Source organism: Rhagoletis zephyria, unplaced genomic scaffold (genome assembly GCF_001687245.7).
Source record: "Rhagoletis zephyria isolate East Lansing unplaced genomic scaffold, Rhagoletis_zephyria_1.1 Rzeph_scaffold_00093, whole genome shotgun sequence".
NCBI classification, from domain to species: Eukaryota; Metazoa; Arthropoda; class Insecta; order Diptera; family Tephritidae; genus Rhagoletis; species Rhagoletis zephyria.
Window position 1 is genome coordinate 53,569 of NW_016157177.1, and position 26,988 is coordinate 80,556.

Consider the following 26,988-nt stretch of genomic DNA (forward strand, 5'->3'; position numbering starts at 1 on the left):
CTAAAGTTAAAAAAATAATTAAAAATTGGTTTCTTATCATTATAATTGTTTTGCATATAAAAAAGCAAAAATTAAAAAAATAATTAAAAATTGGCAATATTAAGTAAAAATATCAGAATTCCGATTTACTACCCTGCAACACGGAGTATATCAATATACATGTTGCTAGACATTATTTTGTGCCGCTAACAGTGAATTTAACAGAATCCACCACCAAAAAATCTGCAAAAAGTGGATTCCGTGGTTAAAACCTTCTAAATCTGTTAAGTTCCGACACTCAATAGTTTCCATTTGTTGTTTGCATCTTCTCAATAATACATGTTCTCTGCTCTGCGTCTGTACCATCAAGTCGTTTCAACTTTCTTGCTTTGCTTTTGGCATTTTCGTTGCTTTCCATTTAAACAACCAAAAACTTGAATTCGACAGAATTGAAACGTGTAAAATCAAATAGAAAACGCAAAAGAGAATGAGCAAGAATGGCTTTCAAGTACTTGAAACATGTAAATCGGGTGTAACTCTCCATACGAAATGGGAGCAAATTATACTGCTTCTCATGGTGGAATTATATACAGGTGATGCCAGTAGATCAAATAACTGTAAATTTTGACCTTATTGGCTGCCTTATTTTCAGTGATGCTCCTTTTGACTATATTCAATTAACTTACCATACAAAATGGGAGGAAATTATACTGCTTCTAATATTTTCTAATAAACGTATGCGTTTGAACTACTAATTTCTTTTTGACAATTTGTGGAGTGGTAGCGCGCACAGCGGCCTGAATGACGTTCCCACGACAGTCGGGTCTACTTAACCGGAACGACCCAGATTTATATCTGGCCAAGGCATGAACCAAAAAGACAAGATCACGCGGGCAGGAAAGTAGCCCGTTAGAATCGCATTTAGGAAAAAAGTTGAACGATTTTGACATTAGCCGTTTGTTTACATTTCTCCGTTGTTTACAATTTGGTGGTGGCTTTTTACTGCAATTTTCTTCATTTTCGCTTGTGACAACGTGTGTACACATAAGATAAAGAATAATTTAACACAACGGCATAATTTATGGAAGAATTTGCATAATAAAAATGATTTTTCATGCGTTCAAAAATTTCGCGGTTTTCTCCGCTCTCTTCGTTGTTTACTTCTTACAACAAAGATGGCGTCGAGATTTCGGCAGCTAGAAAATAACTTTTTTCGTTCTTTCCTTCCCGCGTGATCTTTTTTTTTTTTTAAAGCTTTTCTTTGATGGCAGGGAGATTATTCTCGAGTTCCCTTACAAGCCCAGGGTGTTCGTATGTTGAGGATTAAAGTCTTAAATACCAGCACACTGATAGTTCCAGATTCCGTAGAAACGATTCCATCGACGTGCCGTGTATGGGTGGAGGTGAAAATTAAATACAAATGAATTGACTTGTGTCAGACAAGGTTGCAATATTCAGGTTTGCATTTTATAATACATCGAAGGTACAGTGTGCGATACAAGTTTATGTACATTGATTTTAATTGCTAATTACAAAAAACGAAATTGCTCTTATAACAATAGTTTTTTTTATAAGTTTATATATATATATATATATATATATTTTTTTTAAATACTTTAAAAAATGCAATTTTTTTTAATTAAAAATTTTTTCTAAACAAAAAACTGTTTCAGCTGTATTGTAATTTGAGATCTGCATTCACTGTATAGTGAATTTATTTGTACACTTAGTTACTTTATTGGTTTTTTTTTTAAAGTCTTTGTTCTCTTTAGTTTATTAGCAGTTGTTTTCGTGTCTATAATATATTTGTATATATATAATATATATATTTTTGTTTTAATTTTTAATTTTTTCAATTATTATTTTTTTTTTTTTTTGTTTTAACTCTCATGTATTCAATTTTTTTTTTCCTCAGTAAAAATGTATAATTTTTTTTTTCTAATATTACATTATAATTTGTAACAATCTATCTCTTTCTTTCCCTAGAGGACTTCGTCAAGTTTGGTGGCATGTAAAAAATTTGTCAGTTCTTTAAAATATGAAGGGCTTTTGTTTACAAAATATTTTCCTTTAATGTATTGTAATTATTAAAAACATTGAAACTGTTTCTCATAGTGTTGTATTTCGAGCAATTAAAAATTAGGTGATTGGGCGTTTCTTGTACATTGCAGGAGCTGCAGACATCACTAATATAGTGCCTAAATTGGTGTAAATAAACTTTGCTGTAGGTGTAGTCAGTCATTAGACGGTTAAGCAGTTTGATATCATATGCACTTAAATCATATCTTTTGTCTTTGAACCAAGGCTTGTTCTCTTTCATCGTGATACTGTCAATAATCTCGTTGTCCCACTCAGTACATTTGTTCTTTATGTGTTCCCTAGTTTCAGTCCAAAGCTGTTTTTTTTTTATCTTAATCAGCGCTTCTTGGGGAGTAAGCTCTATTGAAAGAGTTTGGCCAAGGCTTATAGCAGTTTTTGCAGCTATGTCAGCTTTCTCATTGATTGAGATTCCAACATGGCTCGGTACCCAGATGATTTCTATTTCTTCAATATTTGAGATAGCAATTTGATTATGAATTTTCGCAACCAAGTGATTTTGTGTATTGGGCTGCGCCAGCAGCTCGATCGCTGCTTGACTATCAGTAAAAATGCCTAGTTTTTAACCGACTTCCAAAAAAGGAGGAGGTTATCAGTTCGTCGGAATATTTTTATTTTATTTTTTTTTATGTATGTTACCGCATAACTTTGGACCACGTCAACCGATTTCGATAATTCTTTTTGCATCGGAAAGGTAGTGTCTCAGAGGTGGTCCCATACTACATACATACTGGTTGAGATCCGTGGATCATGAGATATATATATATATATATTTTTTTTATATGGGAGTTGAAGGCGGTTTTTTTTTTGCTAAAAATTACTTGTTTCCACTTATATTTGTTGGCGAGAATAGTTGCTTGTAGTAAGGCAACTAGTCATCTGTCATCATTGTCATCTATGTTAAATAAATATGAAACATTGTTTTCGCTGTCATGTACTGCACAGCCAACTCTGTTTTCAGCCACTGAAGCGTCCGTTGAAATTATTTTAAACCCTTGTCTTAGAAGGTTCTGTTTCTTTTCCAGAAATATCGATTGTAATTGGCTGGATGGTACGTTACTTTTAGATGCGTTCAGCTTTGACTTTGTGAGCTTTAGATTGCTTTGTTTATGGAAAGAGGTGTTAGTACAAATTGAGTCCAGAACGCCTTTAAATTTGTAATATGTTTGACTGTAGCTTGAGTTGACTTGTTGACTGTGCAGTAGTTGTGTTTTCAGGTTTGGATTTAGGAACCATTGTTTAGTTAATTCCTTAGCTGTTAGCCAGATGGCTCTGGTAAGAGGAGGAAATTCACATGCAAGGGCATATCTCGCTAGGGTGGGAGTATTTGGGGGGACACCTAAGCATCTCCTTAGAGGTTCATTTGCAATGGTCTGTAGCTGTTTGTTGTAAGTCGCAGGTGCGTTCGCATAGCTGGTGTTGCCATATTCAATTTTGGCTCTGATAAACACTTTGAACAGATTCAGCCCTACTCTTGGTGTCAGTCCGGCTTTAATAGTCGTAAGTTTGCCTAGAAGGTTTTTGCCAGTGGCTATTTCCTTCTTGACGCTGCTGATTTGACCTCTAATTGTGGAGCTAGCATTGATGGTTCTTCCGAGCCACTTAACCATATCAACTTGCTCAATTTGGCTTCCGTTGATTTGAATGTTAAAACTCTTCCTGTTTCCTGTGGACATGTACATGCATTTAGTTTTGTTTAAGTTAAATTTTAAGTTCAAAGTGTCACAGATTACCTGTATTGCCCACATTTTTGATTTTAGATTATGGATTGCGTGGTTCTCATTTTTGTTGTGTGATACTATTGCGATGTCATCCGCGAATTGAAATACCGGAGTATTCTCATCACTGACTCCATGTAGTTTCGATGTGTATATGTTAAAGAGAACTGGTGACAAGCAACTACCTTGCGGGAGCCCATTCTTTATTTCAACCGTATGACGACCTAAGGTTAATTTTCTAGACGATAAAGAGTTTTTTATCCAATTGGCAATGATATGGCTGATGTTGTACTGCAGCAATAGTTGATATAGAATATCCAGATCAACACAATTATATGCATCTGAGATGTCCAGAAGACATAGAAAAACTTTCTCTTTATTCTGTTTTTTATTTGCTATCAGGTGAAGTGCTTCGTTTAGGCACATAGTGGCCGACCTTTGTCTCCTGTACGCAAAGCTTTTTGGCGGTATGATTTTACGCGTTTCCACTTCCTCTACCAACGCATCTTTTACTAGCATGTTCAGGCATTTTACAACTACAGATATCAGAGATATTGGTCTAAAGTTTGCAATGTCGTTTGGGTCTTTGTGAGCTTTCGGTATCGGGACAATCTTTATACACCTCCATGCCTCTTTAACTTCGTTTTTATTGAACTGTAGCTCAAGAGATTTAAGTAGCGTGATTTTTGTGCTTTCAGACAGATTTTTTATATCACTGAATGTGATATTGTCAGGCCCCCCGCTGTTGATTTTTTTTTGCTCAATTTTTTTCAAAGTTTTCTACTGAGAAATCTATATAAGCGCTACTTGTGCTGTTTGAATGTGCAAAACTCTCTTTGTCCTGATTTTCTGGTGTTCTATTCACATTTTGAACCTGATTTTGTAGTAGCTCAAGAAACCTTCCATTGTCTTCTGATGACCAATCATTGGACTTTTTGCTGCCTTTGACATTGCCAATAAATCTCCATGCACTTTTGGTGCCCGGATGCCTATTTAACTCTTAAATTTTATCTTTGTAGTTTTTGTTTTTCGCGTCCTGCACTGCTTTTTTCCACTGTGCCATCGCCATAGCCGCCTCTTCAATGTCCTCAATTTTACTGGTCAGGTTTGCTTTTTTCCTTTTGGCTACCTGTAATCTATATAATTTACTTAGACTTTCGTCCCACCATGCTTTGGGAATGTAACTTCCTGTATTTAGGTCTATTGCTACGCTATTCCTGGCATTTTGCATTTCTGTTTGAAAGCTTTCCAGATCCGTGAACTCTATTGATGCAATTTTTTCAAGCAGTTTCCTTTTCGGAATGAAAATGTTCGGTAGTTTCTGTATGTTGAGCAATTCAACCACTATCGGGAAGTGATTGCTGCCTCCGATGTTAATCTGATTGCATGTCCATTTCAAACTATTGGTTAAGGCGTTAGTGAACGTTAAATCCAGGACTGATCCAGACTCATTGTGGTTGCCACTGCTATTATGCGTTTTTGTTCCATCGTTTATACACGTGAAATTTGTATTGAGTATCTCTTTCACTAGTACATTTCCTTTCGGCGTGGATATCTGATCCCCCCAATTGCTATGTCTGGCATTAAAATCTCCTAACAGAATCACATTGTGATGGCTATTAAAAAAAATAATTAGGCGGTTAATTTCTTTTTCAAATATTCTAGTGGTAATGTTTGGTGGAAAATAGACATTGCAGATAGTAAAATTTTGATCTAGGCTTGAAGTTTTCGCTATAAGAATATCGTGATTTGTATTGTATTTAATTTTGGTATATCGAATTCCCTTTTTGAACCCTATGGCGACTCCTCCATAGCCGTCAGGTCTGGTTTTTTTTAATAGATCAAAATTTATAAGTTTGTGATTGTTTATGTGGCTGTCATGAGAGAAAATTTCTTGGAGACAGACAATGTCAATCCCGTTTTTGTTATTGAAAAAATCTAAGTAACTTTTATTTGTCTTTAAACTTTGTATATTATATTGTAATATCTTTAGGCTCATTATTAGTATTTAAAGTGGAACTGTTGTTAATTTTAGTCTGGCAAATGTTTTCTAGTAGTTTTATTAGCGGCTCCTCCTTGTCTATGTCAAACTTTTTGATTAGAAGCGTGATTAGTCTTTTTATTTCCGTCACCTTTTCCCATCCGGGATTATGGTATACGGGTCGTACTTCCGTGCTTGGCTTGTGGACTTTGGGCTTTAAGATATGATCTTGTTTGTCGCTTGCATTAATCCGCGCAATATGACTGTATTTTGTTTTTGTTAATTTACTGTTTATTATTTGATCATTGTCGATCATCTGAGTTTTGCTCATGATTGTCGGCGGGAAGGCTGCCTCGTAGTTTTCCAGTATTGCGAATTGATTGTTGGTGTTGAAGTTGTAAATTTCTGTCGCTTCTCTTTTAGAGATTATTTTGATTGTCATCACTTGCGTAATTTTTCCTCCTTCTGCCATTTTTTGCAGGATTTACTATTCAGAGCGTTATGTCCATCTTCGCCGCACAAAATACAGCGGTTCTTCTCCTTGCTGCAGTTGCTACTGCACCCTTCCTCTTTGCCACAGAGAATACATCTATTCTTTGCTTTACATGCAAACCTGGTGTGCCCCAGTCTGCCACAATTGAAGCACTGACGAACTTTCGGAATGTAGTGACTAATCTTCAGTTTGACGTAGAAATGCACCACCGTTTCTGGTATTTCATTGCCTTGAAAATTTATTTTAACCGTAAAAGTTGGAGTAAGTTTTCCCCTATCGTCCGGGTCACGTCTCATAATTCTCGTTACAGAATTAGCTTTTATGTCCGTTATTAGGTTTTTGAGGATTTCGTCCTCTGAAAATTCAATTGGACACAAAACTTCTTGATATAAAAGGTCTCATTAGGCACCTAGTTAGATTCTCATTCAAAAGATTCAAAAAAAATTTTATAAAGCGATTTTCCTATAGCCTTTATTTTCTTTATCCCCCCAATTCCAAAATTCTTGATCTTGTCCCATAGAAATAGTCCGTTTTTCATGCTGTCATTGTTGCATAAGGGGCTTTTGCTTGTGTCTATTAAAACACAGAAATCACCATTGTGCGAGTTTGTGTAGCGCACACTGTACCTTGTTTGTTCATTTTTGTCACTTTCGTTTGCACTTTTATTCGCCATGCTATTTCCCGCTAGAATTTTGTCCGCTATTTTATGAAAAGTACCTCTTGGTACAATCATGCCTTGCAATGGTATTGGTGTCCCGTTATTCGTTTCAGTCTTCGATTTTTTGTTGGCTTTTTTAATGTCTGCTGTCCGTCTGATTGTTTCTTCGTCAGTATCTGAGTCCCGTTTGGTGTCCATTTTAGTACTTTTAATAGCTCTTTTTCTGTTTAGCAATTGTTTTTTCTGATTCTTGCCGACCTCCAACCAATTTGAAGGTGGCGCGGAATCAGATTCATTTTTGTCTGCTCCTCCTTCTGACGCCGAAGCGCCCTTCATCTTGAGCGTACCGAAACGCCCAATCACCCAAAAGGTTTGCTTATTTCAACAAAAAGAAATAAAACTATGAGAAACTCACCCCTTTTTTGCTTTCTTCACTGAAGAAGTCCTTCACAACAAAAATTACACTCCTTGGTGTATTTATTTAACTAAATATGCTTATTTAGCATAAATTGTACGTACAGTACTTTTTAATTACACACACACTTTACAAAACACACTATGAGCACAATAGATTTATGTATACACTAATCCTCCACCCACGGCTGCTGGCTTGCGAATGGACCGCGTGATCTTGTGTCTTTCGTTCATGTGGCCAAGGACTGTCGCTGCAGCAACACTGCCCAACAAGTCTTTGGGGGAATTTTTATGCTGCTACAACAACAACAACAACGTATGGAAAGCTATGTTTCCACACAGAGTGCTCTGAAATTTATGGAGATTTTTTAATTTCAAAGCCCACCTCTACAAGAAGCTTAGTAACAAAATAATTTCAATTACGGGTCTATTTTGCGCTGGTAATCAAAAGTTTGTAACCGGTAAATAAAGTTCCTGTAAATTTTTAAACCCTTTTCGCATTCTGTGTACTCTTGTAACCAGTAAATTTTGTTCCCATCTCATAAGCTGGTAANGTTACCATCTCATAAGCTGGTAACAAATTATTGCCCCGTGAAATATGCAATGCCAGGATTTGCACAATTCTTCATAGCTGAATTGCTGAATATTTTAACTGCATTACCAACGTACCTAGAATCGCGGTGACAAGAACTGGTAACATTTTTTGGTAATACAATTTTCCGGTGACAAAATCTTCGGTAACGTGCAAAATAGATCTGTGAGTCTAAAAGGCCGTGTCGATATGGCAAAAAACCTCAGATCGATTTTAAAATAGCCATAAATCCAAAACAAATCAATTGATTATTTTACGTAAAACTGTGAAATGTTTACTTTTGTTCTACATTAATCAAGTATCTTATTAATATTGTAATTGTGAGTTTGTGAATTTGGATGTTTGTGGCTCAACCACGTGAAAACTACGGATCGGGTTTCATAAAATTTTGCAAACAGATAGTTTATGACCTGAATTAAAAAATACGAAATATCGGATTTATGGTCGAATTCGCTTGAAATTTGGATCCTAGATAGATTATTGCCTGGATTCACATATAGGATAACTTTTTACGGTAAGTGGATCAGGAACCATCTAGGATTTTCAATGCTATTTTTTGCAATGGGTAACGCAGGCGCCGCGAACCAAGCGGGTATTTTATAGTATATATGTGTGAGTGTATATAAACCAAATCCTTTAAACCTTTGGGAAATTAATTACTTTAGACTTGAATTTTTATTTGAAAACCAACAGTTTGAAATTTTCCTGAAAATTTGGCAAACTTTTCTGAATTTAAGAATAAGTTTGAAACTATGTTCAAATAGTTTATATTATAGAATTATATTTTTATAGCAAATTTACGAAAAAATTTTTTTGTGAAAAACATTATGGACAGATATTCTAAAAAAAAAATTGTAACAATTTTTGGTTTGTGTATATTTTATTCAATAAATCTGAAGAAGCTCATTATATTTTCGAAGAAATGGATGTTTGTATGTATGTTGTTATGTTTGTTAACTAGACCGCCGTTCGGAGTCGACGTAAAATTGTAGGTCCCTCCCCTTTGTGCGACAACATCAAGGCGCACGCCACACATCGAAGAAGAAGCTCGGCCAAACATTAACATATGTGTAAGCGCCAATCTATATTTTGTTAACAAGGCAGACTTGATAAATTGAATTTAAATAGTAGATAAGCAACCATCATTTATATATGTATTCTGACATAGAAAAAACTATTGAATCAATTACAAAATCGAACAAAATTTTTACAGAGTATAGCCATGACACCTGGGCTTATAATAGGGATCCGACAAGGGGGCGTGGCACCTCCCATTGGCGTAAAATTTTAAATCAGCCATAACTTATAAGTCACATGAACTTGAAATTTGGTATGCAAACATATCTATGGTAGTTGCTTATAGTAGGCTATATATACATGAGTTTGTAAAAAAAAGAGCGTGGCACATCTCAGAGGCGTGAAATTTTTTATCAGCTATAACTTCGGACCATAAGTCCCACGAACTTGAAATTTGCTATGCAGACATACATATCTATAAAAAGATAAATATAAATGAGTTTGTAAAAGATGGCCTGGCAAATTCCATAGGCGTGGAAAATTTTATCAGCTACATCTTCAAAACCATAAGTCACATGAATTTAAGTTTGGTATGCAGACATATCTACGGTAGGTGCTTATTCGAGGGTATATATAAACGAGTTTGTAAAAGGGGGCCATAAATTGGGAACCATAAGTCACATGAACTTGAAATTTGGTATTCAGACATATGTATCTATGGGAGCTGTTCAGAGTAAAGTATATATAAATGAGTTTGTAAAAGGGGGATATACATATATGTATGTATTCATCTATTAGATAACTCGGATATTTAAAACTTTGTGTTTTTTTTGAAGACTTACCGTCTTTAGATTCTTTCGAAATGGAAATATTAAACCGTTTTTTAATCCCGCGATGCTGTTAAACGAAAAAGGTTCATTTATAATGAATAAAACTTCCGAATTAAGTATTTACCTGAAAAGTGCATCTATACTAAAACAGCTAATCGAATAGGCAGCTAAACGGAATATACCGTAGTAGACTAATTTTAATTTAGAAATTTGATCGGTACCTTAATTCGCCTAATATTAATAATGGAACAAGATTTGTAGTACAAGTGATGATCAATATATATTAGTTAAAGCACGATAAAGCTAAAAGTATGGCTCATAAGGATGCCTTAATGTCATATATATAATACTCCTATATTGGCAGTAAGAGCTAGTACCGTCCGAAAACACTACAGTACAGATATATCAATAAACACGTACGAAAGAAAAGGAACACATACGTTTATAAATAAACATGTACACAACACATATGCAAACACGGCACTCAAGTACACAATACATTGACAAAAACGGTACTAGACCTTCTCGCTTTGATTTCGGAATGCTTACACATTGAGAAGTTAGCTTACTGCCAATATAGAAGTATTACATATATGCTTAATGTAAACAAAAAAAATAGTTTGTCTCCTTTAAATTATGCTGAACTGAATATTTGTATTTCTGTTTTATATTTTTGTTTGTTTACCCCGAACGACGTCGGGTGATCTACTAGTATCTACGCATATCCAGAGTATAATCTAATGGGAATCTGAGAAGCTTTGTTTTTGCCTAATTTTGACTATTGAAAAATATTGGCGAAATAGACCAAAAACACACTTTTCGAAGTTTACTTTTTTCCCCAGCTTTTTATAAAACCACAGGAAAAGTTTGCTAATTTATCCGATTCCCATGAATAGCTGCAGCAAGACTGGAGAAAATAATTGGAATTGCCATAAGTATATTCGAAAGAAGTTTAAATATATTCCAGAAATCAAATAGCGAATATGGGTCAAATACCTATTGCCTCAATTTGAGGCCCTTACCTGCAGAAAATATGAAATTTAAATAAATCCTAGACCCACGACTGTATGGGCGAATAAAATAATAGAAAAGTTAAAAATGTTGTCATATGCGGGGAACTGTAGCTTTTATGGTTTCAATAGATTAAAAAATGCATTCCAATAATAGCAAAGGTAGAGCGTTTGTAGATTTCACACCGTCATTCGAGAGGGGAGTACATCGGTATAGGTCGCAATGACGTTTTATGTTATTCCAATTTCAAATATAAAAAATTCAACAAGAATTAAGAAATTTAGGATAGCTGAGTAAAGTGTTCTAAATGTAATGTAAAATGTTTAGAAAATACATAATATGATTTTGTTAATTTCTTCTTTTCCACTTTTCCCCACTTTTTCTCATGCCGATAAGTAAATATAATATCACAGTATATGAAAAAGAAAAAAATAAGAATAAAAACTCATCTGATCAAAAGATGAGTGTACCTAAAATCTAGTGAGGTACACCTCATGTACCTTTTGGTCAGCAAACGTCGGAAAAATATACAATTGTACTTATTTTTCATCCCTACTTGCGATATCAACTATGCGATCCGCGTTATGATAAAATTTACAGAAACACACTACTGGTCCGAGGGGTGAAAGAGGGTTCCACTCTGTCGCGCTTCTGGTCTTTCATTGTCTTCAGCGTCTTTCATTGTGCAGAATGCCGAATCTTCTATCTGCTCAGCCAAGTGTATTCCTTGGGGGATCGTTCGGCAGGCTTCAATGCCAAAGATCGTGGTGCTCACTGAAGTCACCAACTACCATACGGACTTCATATCTGAGGAGCGAACCTACTATATCAGGGTGATATCCTGCCGGAAAACTTGTAGCAGGGGTATGTAAACGCCAAATGTTTTGAGCTCCACATCGCCCGACTAGATAGTAATGGCCCAAACATTCTAGGATGGTATTCCTGCGGTCGATGTCTGCTTCGAAACGACGATAGGGACGGTAGACGTTGTATCCTGTGTAGCTTAGTCTCTTGGCTGATGTGAGCTCCGGTGAGCCGTTGAAGCTGCCTAGGTGTTTGGAGCCAGTTATTTGTTGAGTTGGAACAGTAAGGGACCACAAATGACGTGGTCCACTATTGTAACTTCTGAGGCGAGGTTCTAAGGTGACTCCATCCATTGCAGGCATGAAAGTGGAGTTTGGGTGTAAAAGTCTCTTGGGAAATGCAGCAGGTATAGGTTTTTGGTTCAGGGTTTGACACGGTGCGAGCCCTGAGCAGAAGAATGTAGACCAGCTGTCGACCCATGTACGAACAACGTTTAACGGATTTTCCCGACCCAAACAGAGTTAGATCGCCGAAACAACCCGACCAAGGTCAGGTGAAAATCGAGTCATTCCGGTACGTAGAAGAGGCTGTCGTGGCAATGCAACTACAAGGTTTTTAATAGTGGTGATCTCCTTATGTTTAGTTTGAGTTTATTTGACGTGAACCAGACACGTACTCATTAAGGGTCGGTTACTCAATGTCTGGTTAACACTAATCTGCGGTTAAACATCGTTATCGACGTCTTCGACTCCATGCATGCTATAGGGAGTCGATAACTATGTTTAACGGGAGATTAGTGTTAACCAGTCATTGAGTAACCGGCCCTTAATTGTCTTGCCATCTTTATGCTATGCTCATTGCTTAAAGCACTTAGGTGATCTCGTTGAGCGTGTATAGAGGAACAAGCAAAGAAGGGCCTAGCAGCGTAGTATATTTGTAAATGGGCTTTTGGTAAAAACTGTATGTACACCACAGTCATCCGACCGATTTTAGCACTGCATAAAAGCAGCAATCAAAGAATAATTGCAAGAGTGCAGAGACTCGCGGACCTCGGTATATCAGGCGCTGTGAGAAGTGCACCACAAGAAGGGCTGAGCAGGATCTTTTACTTTGAAGCCACCACAAGTCTTCGTAACAGGTGCAGCCGCAAGAGGAAGGAATCAAAAATTGTGGAGGCAAACCAACTATGGGCACGCAGCGATCTTGAAGGTAATTACAGAAGGGAAAAAGAAGTCGGCTCGGATCTAAATTCCAAATAGATATTAGTTCTCTGTAAGGGAATGTCACTGAATTCGTAGACCGCTAGGCGGAATTGAAAATGTTAGGCTCCAAGGTAGTAAACTCGAAAAAACGAGTTACGTCAAAACCTCTTCCTGCTGGGTTCCTGGACAAAGTGAAATATAAGGGAACGAAATAGCCGATGAGACGGCTAGATATGGATCGGAAATGCAAATTAGCGAAGCGGATAACTCCCTATTGCCCCTGATTTTTGTCTGCTAAGGGAGTTGACGAATACACCACAACCGTAACTAATGACCTATACAGCAGTCTCACAGATCTCAACATCCTTGTGGCCGAGACTCAATAAGAGTCGTACTGAGGAACTATTGACACTAAATTAATGTGCAGGAAGGACTCTTACCGGTGTCATCACAGGGCACTGTGCTGTAGCACCAATGTTCCAGCGATGGTATAAGATGCCTCTGCAGAAGTTGCCGATATGAGGATGAAGAGGAATCAATTCACCATTTCTTATGTCAATGCCCAGGGTTAGAATCGTCACATACGAAATCGCATTATCCGTCATGTAGAGGCGCCTTTTCCGGATTATGACATACGTGAACGTACTCTTTATTCCATTCAGCTTATACGACTGACGTATCACGTAATTTTCTTTCGTATGGTTTCGATCCGTGAAGGGATGTTACGATTCGAACCCAGCTCTTCAGAAAAGGTGTCAAGCACTTATGATCACGCTTTTTCAATAGCTTGGGATAGATAGCGGAGGTGAAAATATCGAACCTCCACCGTTTCATTCGGGATAGTGAATGATTTGACTGACTCTATACCGACACCTGGCACTCATAGAGGGCATTCATTATGGGCAAATCTGTCTCCGAGTGGAAGTATAAGTCATTCGTACGCGCCTTCCTAACCTAACCTAACCTAACCAACGTATAACAAGACAACGGGCAACATTGCTAAACATTTCTTTGCTTCCGGATTCAGTGAGAGTCCTGAACATAAACTTATGTATATATACGCGTAAATTCTAAATAGGATAATCTATTTTAGAAGGAATGCAGGGAAGCACTTTTTTCAACCCTTCTTGGGTAAGTATTTTCGAGTGGCTTCACTTAGAAGGCCTACTTAAATTATTTTCTGGGAAATTCTGCCTCCTTACCAGTGTTGCCGCCAATAATTTTTAGTGGTTAGCCAAATTCCTTTAAAAAAGGACTAAAAAAGAGCTAAAAAAGTCGTTGTGGCTAAAAATGGTAGCTAAAATTTTTTAACATTGGATCCTTGGCTAAAAACTTCTGTGGTAAAACTGGTCCTTCTTTGCTATTTAAAGTCAATGAGTAAGCCCCTTCAATAGGGATTTGCAGCAGAAATGATCAACTTATGGCTATAAAGAGAATCGATGCTCAAATAATTAAAAAACTATACGTCTAACCTTTAATAAGATAATAATTACGTAACTATCTGAGTGTTACGCAACACAACGCATGCCAAATAGGGTATTCGCACGAGGCGATTTTACAGGAAACAAAAGTTGAATGCNCAGCCTTTCGAGCTTGTGTTTAGTATTCACGATGTTAGAACTGCATGAAATTAATAAAAATTGTTTAAAATTAGTGTCTAGCCGCCAAAATGTAAGAAAACATATACAAAATCATACATTTTTAACAATTTTCTAACACTTCGCTATACCATCGAAAGTAAAATTCTGTTCGACAGAAAATTCGATACTCAACGAAAATTTCGACACGCTTGCATAGCTCATAATACGAATTTCACTTTCGATATTCGATCTTCGATAGCCAGCGATAGCCAGCGAAGATCGAAAATCGAATGCAGCTCATAATAAGGGCCACAGAATGTAAACAAACACAGGGTTGCAAGGAAAAAAAGTTGAACGAGCTCAAATTGGCTGGCGGCCAACTTTGTTGAAAGCGATTAGTTGAAAGGCCGTTCGGACGAGGCGATTTTAGCTTTCAACTAAAAGTTGCCTGAAAAATCGCCTCGTGCGAAAGCCCCATAATACATACATATATGTATATATTGCCCTTCATTTACTGGTGATGAGCAATGGATTGTCAAATTGTTCATCGAACCCGTCCTATAGGCAGAGTTTACAAAACTTTCGGGTAGAATGTGAAGTTATTTCAAAAAAAGAAGTACCACTCAAATACACCCAGATTTAGTGAGTAGTATTGCAAATCAACATTCTGTTCGTAATATATTCATCTCCCGCCTTAATCGCATAAACCTTTAATCTTTAAATTAGAGCACCTCACCATACTTCGCTTCAACTTTAAGTTTTATACATATGTCCATGTAAGCGCAGAAATCCTCAACGCCTGCAAAACTTGGTATGGAGCTCTAACCTTGATTGCCCTTCCCCCATCTCTCGCGAAATAAAAATTGCGACCAATATAATTTTTAATAATTTTTTTATTTTATTTATACTTCTTTCATTCATTCGTATTTTTTTAATATTGTAAATTGTATAATTGTTGTAATAATAATTTTGTAAATTTATTAAGACAAAAGTTGTGTGTATGTATGTATGTATGTAAGTATGTGTATGCTGTATGTCTGTTCGCACTTCAACGCAAATTTCTTCGTACTTATTTTTTCTTTAACTAGTGTTTTGATTAAAATACATAGACGCAAGAATGCATTGTATATAATATATATTCATTTGTTTATTTGACTGCTGCTCTTACATTCACATACTCGTACATACATATTGTACATACATACAATATATTTTCATTATTTATTCATTTATTTAAGTATGTATAACGTTGCAATGATTTATTGTAGTTAATAAAAAATAACTATAATTATGCTTAAGTTTTGCTTGTGCAAATTTAAATGTTGGCTCACCGGCAAATACATACATTTGTATGTATGCGAGCATTTATATGTAGATATACATATGTGATTAAAAGCTAACTTATTCGCAAGTAAATGTAAATTATAATCTAATTTTAAAGTAATAATACACACACGCAATGTACAAAAGTAATTAAAAAAAATACTTTAAAAAGCTAAAAAACAAGCAGTAAAAAATTATTAAAAAAAGCTAATTAATTATTTAACATAAAAAAAGTGTTTTTCATTTTGTATTTGGTTTTTTTTTTTACAAAAATGTATGGCACTGTTACTGTAAATTAACTTCAATTGTTTTTTTTTTAGTTTATCATTATTGTTTTTGCGAATTACTTTAAAGTTTTGCGATGTTCTGTTTTATTTTTATTAATTAAATATAACTTGTTGCTATAACTAACGTTTTATAAGGCATTAAAACAAATTATTTCAGCCGCTTGCGCGCTGCCGAAAAATTTGTGCTTAAAAATTTAATTTTTTTATTTATTTATTTTAAATTTCATGTAACATTTAACTTTGTTATTATAATGAGAATTGTTCATGTTAAGAGCTTAACATACATCCATAATTTTAATAACTACGGCAATTATTTGTGTATTCAAATACATACATATACACATTATAAATATTTTGGTTTCACTCTTCAAGTTGAGTTTTTATGGCCGCTTAGAATTCACTGTTTGCGAAAAACGAAAAACATACATACAACTCTATATACAGACATTAAAAATACATAGTGGGAGAGAACATAGTAAAACTAGGCTTAAAATATAGATTAAAATAAGCGCACATGCACAACGGCAACCCTGCAGGTATGCTTCTCTTGTTGTTTTTTTGCAGTACGCATTGTCTTTGGATTTTCTAGCTGTTGTAGTGGCAAGGGTCCAAGGAAAATAATTTCTTATAGGAAAAAACTTCCAAACCTCAAAACCAAATTAAAAATAAATAAACTATGTAATTTCGAAATTTACGATTAGTCACGTACTTAAATATATTAGATGTTTTTGGCATGCTATAAGCTTTAATGTATAAACAAAAAACAAAAGAAACAAAAAGATGTGTGAAAAAATTTGCGGTTTTGCCTTTGCTTGTGTGTGTTCGCGTTTGGCGCACAAAGGGAGAAACGAAATGTGTTCGTTGTTTAAGAAACCTTTTTTTATGAACTTGAATTGTTTCATTTTTTATGACTCAATATTTTTCTTGCACTGCTTGTAATTGTTTGAATTTCATTTCAATGCCTTTGAAATTTGTATATTGCATTTGGCTGCGGTTGCTATTTTTTGATTTTAAACTATTTAGATTCGTTGTAATTGCATTTCCTGTACTTATTTACTTTGCGTAACTTTTGTGCATAATTTTTGGCATTCAAAAAAAAACGGGTAGGTAGTATATAATAAATATATTTGTTTTCTGGTTTACAATGGGTCTAGGGTTGTTGACTGCATTTATGTATGAGTATGTAAAATAAACTTTTGTGTGTGATACATTGTTTTTGTTTTGGAGCTTTTTACAGTTTTCGAAACTTTTACATAGTTTTCGCAAGTTTCTTATTGTCCATGAATTTTTTACAAGTAACTTTAGTAGCCAAAATTGTTGTTTTTTTGCGAAATTTTAATTTTTAAGTGCTAAATTTGTGTGTAATAACTTTAGCTTTAAATTTTTATGAAAAAAATTTGCTATGTATGGGAATTGAATTTTTTCTTCTTTCGCTTTTTTCTTATTTTTGTAGCTATAAATTACACGTTTAACTTTAAGTTAATAAATTTGTATTTTTTGTGTTTGTTTCTTTCCGCCTAAACAACACAACGCCGCATTTTAAAAGCTAAAAGCTAAAACTAAATTTATTTTTCTCTTTCTTTTGCTAGGTTAGGTTTATTGCATTTTAGTACATGCAAAGTTTTAAATAATTTTCTTAATAAGGCCAAATCAATGTTCTTTGCTTAAATATTAATATTTGGGTTTCAAATAATTTTATAATTTTTTGTTTATTAATTTTTTATTTTTATTTTTTTTATGAGTTTGCAACATTGCCTTACGCCTTCATTTAGACTTTAGTTTTGCTTCTTCCTTCTCATACATATGCAAGTAGTATGCACAATTAATAAGCGCATCAGGCGCGTAAATGCAGGCTGTAACACGTGCTTTGCAACATTTATAATTTTTCTTGCTTTCCTTCTGTTTACAACTTTTCACTCACTGCTTGCTAGTGGAATGCTCTAGTAGTGATGTGTTTTTTTGTTAGAATTTTGTTTCTTCCAGGAGTCTTGCGCTTATTAGGCTTAAAATTTTCATGTGTCGATGTTTGTAATTGGTTGGCAAATTTTAAATCCAAAAATTGAAAAAAGTACGAATATTTGAGTTTCAAGCGGTGGGTGAATATTTTTTTGTTTTTATTAAGCCTAAAAATGAGTTCGGAAAATGCTATACAATAAGTAGCTGTACTGAAACTTTTGTTTTTTTGTGTAATTGAATAAATAACTTTTCTAATAAATAATATACTATTGCATTGTTTTTTATCATAGTTGTGTAATACAGTTTGTGCGTGTTGAAAATACAGTTAAAAATACTATTTATGCGCTTTTTACTGGTACTGGAAAGAAAATTAAATATTGTAAAGGCGGATCTCCTTAGCATGCGTATACGTCTGCGTGCGTTTGACAGAAAAATTTAATATACAAATTTGTATGGTAGCACCTACATAGCAACGCATGAAAATGTAAGAAAGTTGTATGGATTTTCACTTCTTAGCGTAAATTTCAAAAGCACGCACGTGTTGGAATACGCATGCTATGGAGATCCGCCTTAAGCGATATTTGAAAAATTTAATTTTTTTTAAGTAAGTGGCATTTGTTTGGTGAGAATACTACATACAGTAGTATGCGTTAGTATGGTGAATTTCCTTGTACTCATGTACTGATGCGAAATTGCGGCACTTTTCGTTCTAAAATAAAAAAAAAAAATTGTACTGGAAAATTTTGTAAACTAAAAAAAAAATTATTCCCCTCCTCCGCAAGAATTGATTTTTGCAAACTTTTTTTAGTACACCTCAAATTTTTCAGAAAATTTAATAAACAATAATTTGACTCTCTAAATTTTCACGTAATTGCTAAAATACCCAGCCCAACTTTTTTCCTACTGTCTGAAGAACTTTCTATCAATTCGATTGCTTGAGTTCCTTCAACTTTAACGCAAAATTCAAAATTTTGCGCGAAAGTTTGGTTTGAGTAGCAACTAAAAATAAAACACCAAAATTAGTTAAAACGTAAAATACTTCTTTTCTCCATTAATTTAAACTTAAAAATAATAATAATAATAATAATTAAATGCTTAAACTGAAACGTAATTTCGAAACGAGTATTCATGTGGTACTGGCTAGCGAGGTTGCCAGTGAATAAGAAAATTTACAAAAAAATAAACAAGAAAGTGGAAGAACTTATTTTATGCTCTGAAAAAGTTGAAACTAAAAAATTAATCATAACAATAAAGGGCTCATTCAAACACTACATAGTGTACAATAAAATTAAAAAATAATAATTAACGATCCTAATAAATTCGTTACAACGAAAGGTTTTTAAATTGCTTAAAGAAGTTGAATAATAACGATTCTTAATTTAGGAATCCGAAAATGACCGGCAGAAATATGGATGTACATATATGTTCTTTACAAAAGCAGTTATCATTCGATTACACTTTTTTTTTTGTTATTAAAAAATATGTACGCGTATAATCGCAACGAGCTTCTGTGCCTGCACAAAATTATTTAAAATGATATTTTTTAAACTTTTCGAAACTCTATTTTAAATCAAATACAGTTTGTATAAAAAATAAAGTAAACAATACTCGCTTGATTGTTGAATCACTACATACATACATACATATGCACTATGTAATTTCGAAAATGCAATGAAAATTATTCAGCTAAACATTAATTAAATTCGATCTTAAGTACGCGCTTAAGTGAGGAATTCCCTTTTGTGTCTTATAAATTCATATTGACTGGTTTTCTTTGCAGAAAAAATTATTCGAATTTGCCTGCGCTTACAAAGCTTTGCATTTTTTTTTTAACGATCGCTGACTAAGTTTATTTTTGTTATTCAGCTGGATAATATTTCCATTCAGCTAAGCGTCCTATAGACATTGAGAGCACTGCGTGTGCTACCAGCGTATTCAGCTGCAGCTATAACGATTCAGCCACATTTCGTTTGCCGTTCACACTAACTCAGCCACACTTGGTCGTCTATTCAGCTACTACATTGACCATCAATTCAGCAGACCCATTTTATTGTTGAAAAAATCAAAATATGGCTGGCGTTGATTTGTATGTGTGGGCGGCATTGTTTGCATTGATGGCGGACCACCGAAGCGCGGCGGCGGCGGGAGCGGCATCAGTCCTGTGTCCCCAATATGGTTAGCCTGTTGGTGATATAACGGCGCATCGCCAATATTCAGATGCGGCATGTCGTGAACGCCATGCAACAGTGGCGGTGGTGGCAACGAAGGCACCACCGGTGAACGATGATGTTGTTGCTGGTGCTGCTGCTGCTGTTGATGTTGTTGAAATTGCTGATTGAGTGATGGCGGCAAGATGGCACCCATTCCACCACCGTTCAACGGTGGCCAAGCCATATGCGGCGGTGGCGGCGGCGGCGGTGGTGGCGGCAACAAGTGTTGCGCCTGCAAGCGTTGGTGAAATTCATTTTGTTGTTGTTGCTGTTCTTGTTGATGCTGCAGCTGCTGGTGGCGCTGCTGTTGACGTTGCTGAAAGGCTGCGGCCGCCATTGCAGCTGCCGCTGTTTGTTGCTGGTACAACGTGCCATTAGCGTGACTGGCGAATTTTTTGCGAAACTCAACGATATTCAGCAAATTTCTCGAAGCGGCCGCTGAATTTCGTCTATGCGTTGCTTTACTGGCATTCGAAGGCGTTGTTGTCGATTTTGTAGAGGCGGATGTTGGATGCGCTGAATTGTCGTTTACCTATTCCCTGTAGGGTTTGCAATACGAATAACGGTGATTCATATGCTGACTATAGGAACCGGAATGGGAGAACCGTTTGAGGCACTTGGTGCATTGAAATGGCTTTTCGCCACTATGCAGCCGCTTATGTTCTGTCAGATGATGTTTATGCTTGAAAGCCTTCGGACAGTCCATGCACTGGTAGGGGCGTTGACCTGTTGAAGAGATGAAAAAATTTAGCGGTCAGTATAACAGCAATAACTTCGTACTATGTACTCTTAAGGGGCGCAAGTGGGCGCGCTCATGCTCACCGGAATGCTCGTACTTGTGTCTCGCCAGCGAGCTTTGTTTGGCGAACGCTTTGTCGCACTGATCACACACAAAGGGCAAGTCCGGGTCGCCGGCATGTCCGTGCGTTTCTGCTTTGGGTCGCTTCGGTTTCGGCAACAAGCCGCTGGAAATGTAGTCGTCGTCGTGTGAGATACGCGAATCATCATCGCGCCAAGAGCGCTTCTCTGAACCACCTGGGCTAAGGCTGGTGCCGCGATAGTCGGGGAATTTAATACTGTTGATCAGCGGATTGCACGCATACTCGCCGGGTGTCATGCGAAAAATAGCCTCCATTGGCATTAGGTTGCGCTGGGCGCCGGTAGGCAGCATATATGGTGGCAGATGACCGGCGAGCGAGGCTGAGAAACCGTTATTGTTGTTGTTGTTACCGTTGCGCGTTGTAAGCGGTTGCTGCTGTGGCAGCGATGGCGCTTCACTGGGCGAAGGCGTTTGTCGTTGGAAGTGTCGATTTGGATGCGGTGCGCCAAAATAGAATGCCGCTTGTTGTTGTTTGATCGACTGAGGCACAGAGGTGGCGGAAGATGGTGACAGCGAAGAGGGTGGCGACATCGAAGCAGACAATTTACGACTCAAGTTAATGGCTTCGTTGAGATCACAGCCGTTGACGTTTTGCATTGGTGCAATGCCGTATAGCGGTGAATGTTGTTGTTGCACAGCATTGCGCTTCGCCGAAATGGGCCAATCGCGCTTCAGCGACAAATCCAATGGCTGTTCTTCGCCGGTGCGGCCGCTGACTGGCACTGAAGCGCGCTCCAGTGCTGTAACAGCCGCATCAGCTGCAGGCAAGGGGAAAGGTAATTTGCCATTAGCTTGCTGATAGCTTTGCAGCTTACGCTCACGTGAACGATTGTTCTGAAACCAGACTTGTACGACGCGCGCATCCAGCTGCAGACGCGCGGCTATTATGCGGAACTCTTCGCGGCTGGGGCGCGCATTGATGGCGTAGTGTTGCTTCAGCTGCTGTTGTTGTTCCTCAGTGATGGCAGTGCGTACACGTACCTTACGCTCGCTACTTTCGCTGTTACAATCATTGCGGGAAGAAGAATCGCGTTCATCCTGATAGTCCTCGGCATCGCTGGAATGCAATAGCGAAGTGATTGATGTGCCTGACTGTTCGGTAGCGTCATCCGAACTATGCTGTGGTGGTCTAAGCGCCTGTGGCTGTTTCAGTTCCTCTTCAGCTTGCGGCTGTGGCTGACGCTCTGGCTGCAGCTCTTCGTAGTGCTGCTGCATCTCTTGCTTGATGTAACCGCAGAGCACCTTTTCGTGTTGCACGAGCTCGGTTTGATGATTAAATTGCGTATCGCAACGTCCACAGCGTAGCTCGGGCGCGCTGGCTATACTCAGATCGGTATTCGTGACCTTCTCTACTTTGTTGGTAGGCGTACACGTTTCCATTGGTCGTGATTCCTCAATATCGGCGGTATTGTCTAACTCTTGTTTAATCGCAGGCTCTGGTGAATCGTTTTCTGCCTGTTGGGCTTGTTCCTCCTCTGCTGGAGTGGCAGGACTACTCTGTTCTAACTTGATCGATGGCACTGTCTCTTGCCCAACAGACTCTGCTGTGGCAGATTCCTCTAAAATAGAATCATTTTGTATGCTTTCCGCCTCCTTTGGCGACTCTGTGCGATCTTCTTGCTGCACCTTTTCCCTAATTACATCTTCCTCTTCTTCCTCCCTCTCCTCCTCCTCCTCCTCATCGATGTGATTGGAATGTTCTGCTGCCTCTGATGAGACTCTCGCCTCCTCTTCGTCCTCTTCACCTCCCTCTTTAGTATCACTCTCGTCTAGATCCATTACTAGTTTGGGTTCATCGGGCAACTCCTCCTCGTTTACTTCATCCAACGAATCTTCAATGTGCGCGACGTGCTCCTCCTGCAACTCGTTTTGTGGTTGATCGCATAGCGCCTGTTGCTCCCCACGCTGTTCGTCCTCATGCTGCTGCTGCTGCTGCTGCAGTTGATGTTCTTGCTGCTGCTGTTGCTGTTGTTGACCCACAGCCGTAAGCTCCAGCAGGCGTTGTATACTGTATGGAGGCAAGCGAGGATCCAGCGCTAAGCTGTAGAACGGATTGGGGAATGTGGCCAATAGTGCGGCATTCATGGCATTCATGTTATAGTCATCATATTTGGGTAATAAATGTTGATAGAACGGTGGTACATTGCCATTCGCGCCCGCATCGCTGGCATAGTAATTCATTTGCTGTGCCAGTCCAGGTGCCAGTGGAGTGCTAGCATTCAGTGCGGGTTCTGTGAGTCCGTTTGTTTTAAGTGCATTGCCACTGGAGTTATTCCGCTTCGTAGGCAGCGCTCCATGGGTGGTGGCACTCTTTTCGAGTGCCTTTAGCATAGCACGGTTCGGATTCAATTTCATGCCCATACTGATGCATTTCTTTGAGGTCATATGGGAGGAGTAGGAGCCGGAATGTGAGAATCTTTTGCCACAATTATCACAACCAAATGGTTTCTCGCCGGAATGAATGCGTACATGCTCTTTGAGATGATGCTTAAATTTGAAGGCCTTATCGCACTGATTACACTTGAACTTGCGCAGCAAAGCGGACTCATCGTGACTGATCATATGACGCTGCAGACGGTACACATTGGCGAAGGCTTTGTTGCAAATCTTGCAGCTCTGTAAGGAGCGAAAAAGAAGGAAGAACAACAATCGATTAGTACAGGTGGTTAGATGTAAAAAATTAAGAAATATGTATGCATATGTAGGTGAGAATTTAACTGCTCGTATCTATTCCCACACAGTGACAAAACCAGCAGTTATGACTGTATATGCCGCAATAGTATAGAGAAAAGTTTAACTAGGCTACACTTTGAATATTCACCGAAAGCACTATAAACTTAAGTCCTTAATGTTGACGGCTCATCTGATCGGAACGCTCCCCAGTGGTACAACCCCATACATTTTTTGAAAAAAATTAGAACGAATCGGCGTTGAACCTCAATTTTCTGTGTTTAACATTTATGGACATAAATCAGGTAAAAAACAAGATCGATTTAAAACCGATTTGCCCATTCGTTGTACATTACCTTTTCAAAGGGTTTTGTCTAAATTTATGATAAAAGACGCATGAGTCTGCCACGCATTTCGTACCGCAATTTTCCCACAGTTAGTTATTAGGGGAAAACACTATTTCTCGCCTCGCATAGCACTGCGGTAGACGCTAATATTTTGATCTCAACGATAGATAATTCCCATGCTCTTATTAAAATATTTTACGATACGAGTTTGCTCTTGTTAGGAGTATCGCTTTTTGAAACTTATGGGATTTACTCCGATTGCACGAGATTCTTTGACAATGGTATGTTTTTACCGGAATCCCATTGATCATCGAAATCATACCTCCCATGCAAACTTAACCAGAAAAACGCCTTAAAAATACCACGAATGTCATCATTACTACATATATATATGAGGTTACGTTAAAATTCGTAAATTGAGCAAGATTTTTTTTCAGAAAGCGATAGAATATATACCGGTCTTTAATTTTTTTACAACTAGAACACCGAGGATTGCCGGGGGACAAAGGTTTTGCCCATCCAATGTGTCGAAGTTAGCATTTATACAGTTTAATTTTGGTCTGCTTATATTTATTGAAGTATTTGCTCGATTGCCTAGATTTTTTTCCTCAATTTTGTCTAGTAAGTGGTATATTTTCATATGAACCTACAACAAAAACAATAAAAACAAAATTTATGAAAAAAAACATTGCTCAATCGCAACGAATAAAAATCTTCTGACTTTTTTTTTGCTTATATTTTGTATAAAACTGCCAATTTTGTACAAATGTATGATGCATTTTTCTTATTCAAATATCACTTTGTTAGGCTAAGGGCCGTTTTTACAGTGACGAGTTAACTCTGATTCGGCAGTTAACTACAGGATTTCAGTACAACAATTGAAAGTAAACTGCCGAATTTGAGTTAAACCCCCAACGGTAAAAACGGCACTAAACCATTCAAATATAAAGATTTAGTACTCAAAATTTTGTATTTTTTTCCGCCGAAATCAAACTGTACGCTCCATATTTAAATTTAATAATGCATTATTTTTGCAACATATGTATATACCTACGATTTTTGCAGCTCGGGCAATGTGAAAACTTGGTATCTCAAATTATTTAAATTTTCTTGCTTTTTATTTAGCCTGCAGACAAAGCGTATCACATTTCACTTACGGAAGTAATTAATTTGTTTGCATTTTGAACTCAGCTTTTAACAAACTGATAACAGTAAAGTGAAAAATTCCCTAAGTTCGACACTGAATTGAGGTAAGAAACTATGTATGTACAAAAACAGACTACGCATTCAAGTAGACTAAATTTTCTTATCTGATTTGTACCTACAATAGCATTTACACGTGTTTGGATTTTTTTTTTTAAATTTTTGCTTTGTAAATTTGAATAATGAAATTAAAAATAAATGAAATTAATTTCATGCATAAGCTTGGCGACAAAACCAGGTTGCCGATAAGAAAATGTACATTTTTGCTATTAAAATTTAAGCGGTGTTGGTTGGATTTCTAAGAAAAGAAGTGGTTAAATTAAATATTAAAAATTTTCAATTTCCTTCTTCAGTTTTTAGTTTTTTGCTCAAATTCATTTAAATTATTTGCTAGAGGTGTGTTTAGTACTTGAAGGAATTTTACTTATACATGTGTATGTATTTATGCTGATTAACAGCTCCTTCTTCATAAACTGCTTTCTCGGAAGTCGGGTTCGAAAGAATTTTAGTTGATAAAAAAATATTTGCTGAATAATTTAACAATAATTTATGACACATTCTGGCTTGTTTCTACATAAAATACTTGCGCTTGTATGTAGGTTTATTCTTTCGTAATGTATGTAGATATATTCTTTTAAAAGAAGATTTATATTTATGTTTGCATAGCTAATACTTCGGAAAAGGCGTGAGAGGTCTTTGATGTGAAATAATTAGGTTTGATTATGTAGCTTTAAAAGAAAAGAAAGAAAATGTGATACATATAGAGATACTATTTTCGTTACCGATGTCTTCATCGACATGTACATACATCCTTGTTGATCAGTAGATAGATAAATTTTAGCCCATATGTTTTGATATCATCATCAATATTATTATCGTTATCAAAATAAGTATCGATACATTTAAGTATTGTTATCGATCGAATAATCGAAAAATTTATCCAAAACAATAAGCTATCGAAATGGTTATCGATTTACTTATCGATTTCTTTGTTGTGAACTTTAACGATACCAATACCGATATCCATATTGCTTCTGGATCTCTTTTGTGTTTGCATTTGAAAACTTTTTTCCTATTAGATTTTGCAAACGAACTTATTCTCAAATCGACTTCGAGCCGAAATCGTCCGATTTGGTTTCCGAATACACTTCAGTCCATTTGTACTCAACTGTAGTATTTCAACTAAAATCGGAAATTTACACTTTTCTGCAAACCACATAACAAGTTGAGTCAATTTGGCCTTTGGTTCGTATAATATGCACATTAGGAATATGACTTTTTTTTTTTAAATTAAAGTGAGGAATGATGAAACATTTTTTTTTCTTATTCGGTTGACTTGGAATTTTCCTTACTTGTTTTGCATACACTCGTGGCCACGCAAACTTCACCGCACCTTTTCCTTTAACATTTTTAGAATTTCGAAACTGGTTATTTTTTCTGTTTTTTTTTTTATACAGTTCACGCAACAAGGTCTATATAAATAAAAGTTTAAAACTTGGTACAAAAATTAGAAAAGTTTATTTAATTTTTTTTTTCAAAATTCAAACTTTTCAATACAAATTTTTAGGAAAACTTCGGTAATGCATTTAATATTCCATTCAGTTTGAGTATAATAATGTACTAGTTTGAAATGGCTCGAGATTCTCGCTGAATGCTTTTTATTTGGGAGAAAATGCGCAACATCGTAACAATGGGAAAAAATTTTCAAAAATCAACCAGAACTTTGAGCTACTTCA

The 26,988-nt window shown here is 36.5% G+C and overlaps 2 protein-coding genes across 2 annotated transcripts; both read right to left on the minus strand.

Annotated features, from left to right (window-relative positions):
* Positions 1–18,768: 18,768 nt before the first annotated feature.
* LOC108375309 (homeobox protein Hox-A4-like) lies at positions 18,769–20,501 on the minus strand. Its single transcript, XM_017631413.1, has one exon. It carries the CDS (start codon positions 20,487–20,489, stop codon positions 19,971–19,973), a length of 519 nt encoding a protein of 172 aa, XP_017486902.1. The 5' UTR covers positions 20,490–20,501; the 3' UTR covers positions 18,769–19,970.
* Positions 20,502–20,670: 169 nt separating this feature from the next.
* On the minus strand, positions 20,671–26,660 carry zfh1 (Zn finger homeodomain 1). Its single transcript, XM_017631382.1, has 3 exons — positions 26,646–26,660; positions 20,975–23,759; positions 20,671–20,878 (listed from the first exon to the last, which is right to left on the minus strand). Exons 1-3 carry the CDS (start codon positions 26,658–26,660, stop codon positions 20,685–20,687), a joined length of 2,994 nt encoding a protein of 997 aa, XP_017486871.1. The 3' UTR covers positions 20,671–20,684.
* Between the last annotated feature and the right edge of the window lie 328 nt (positions 26,661–26,988).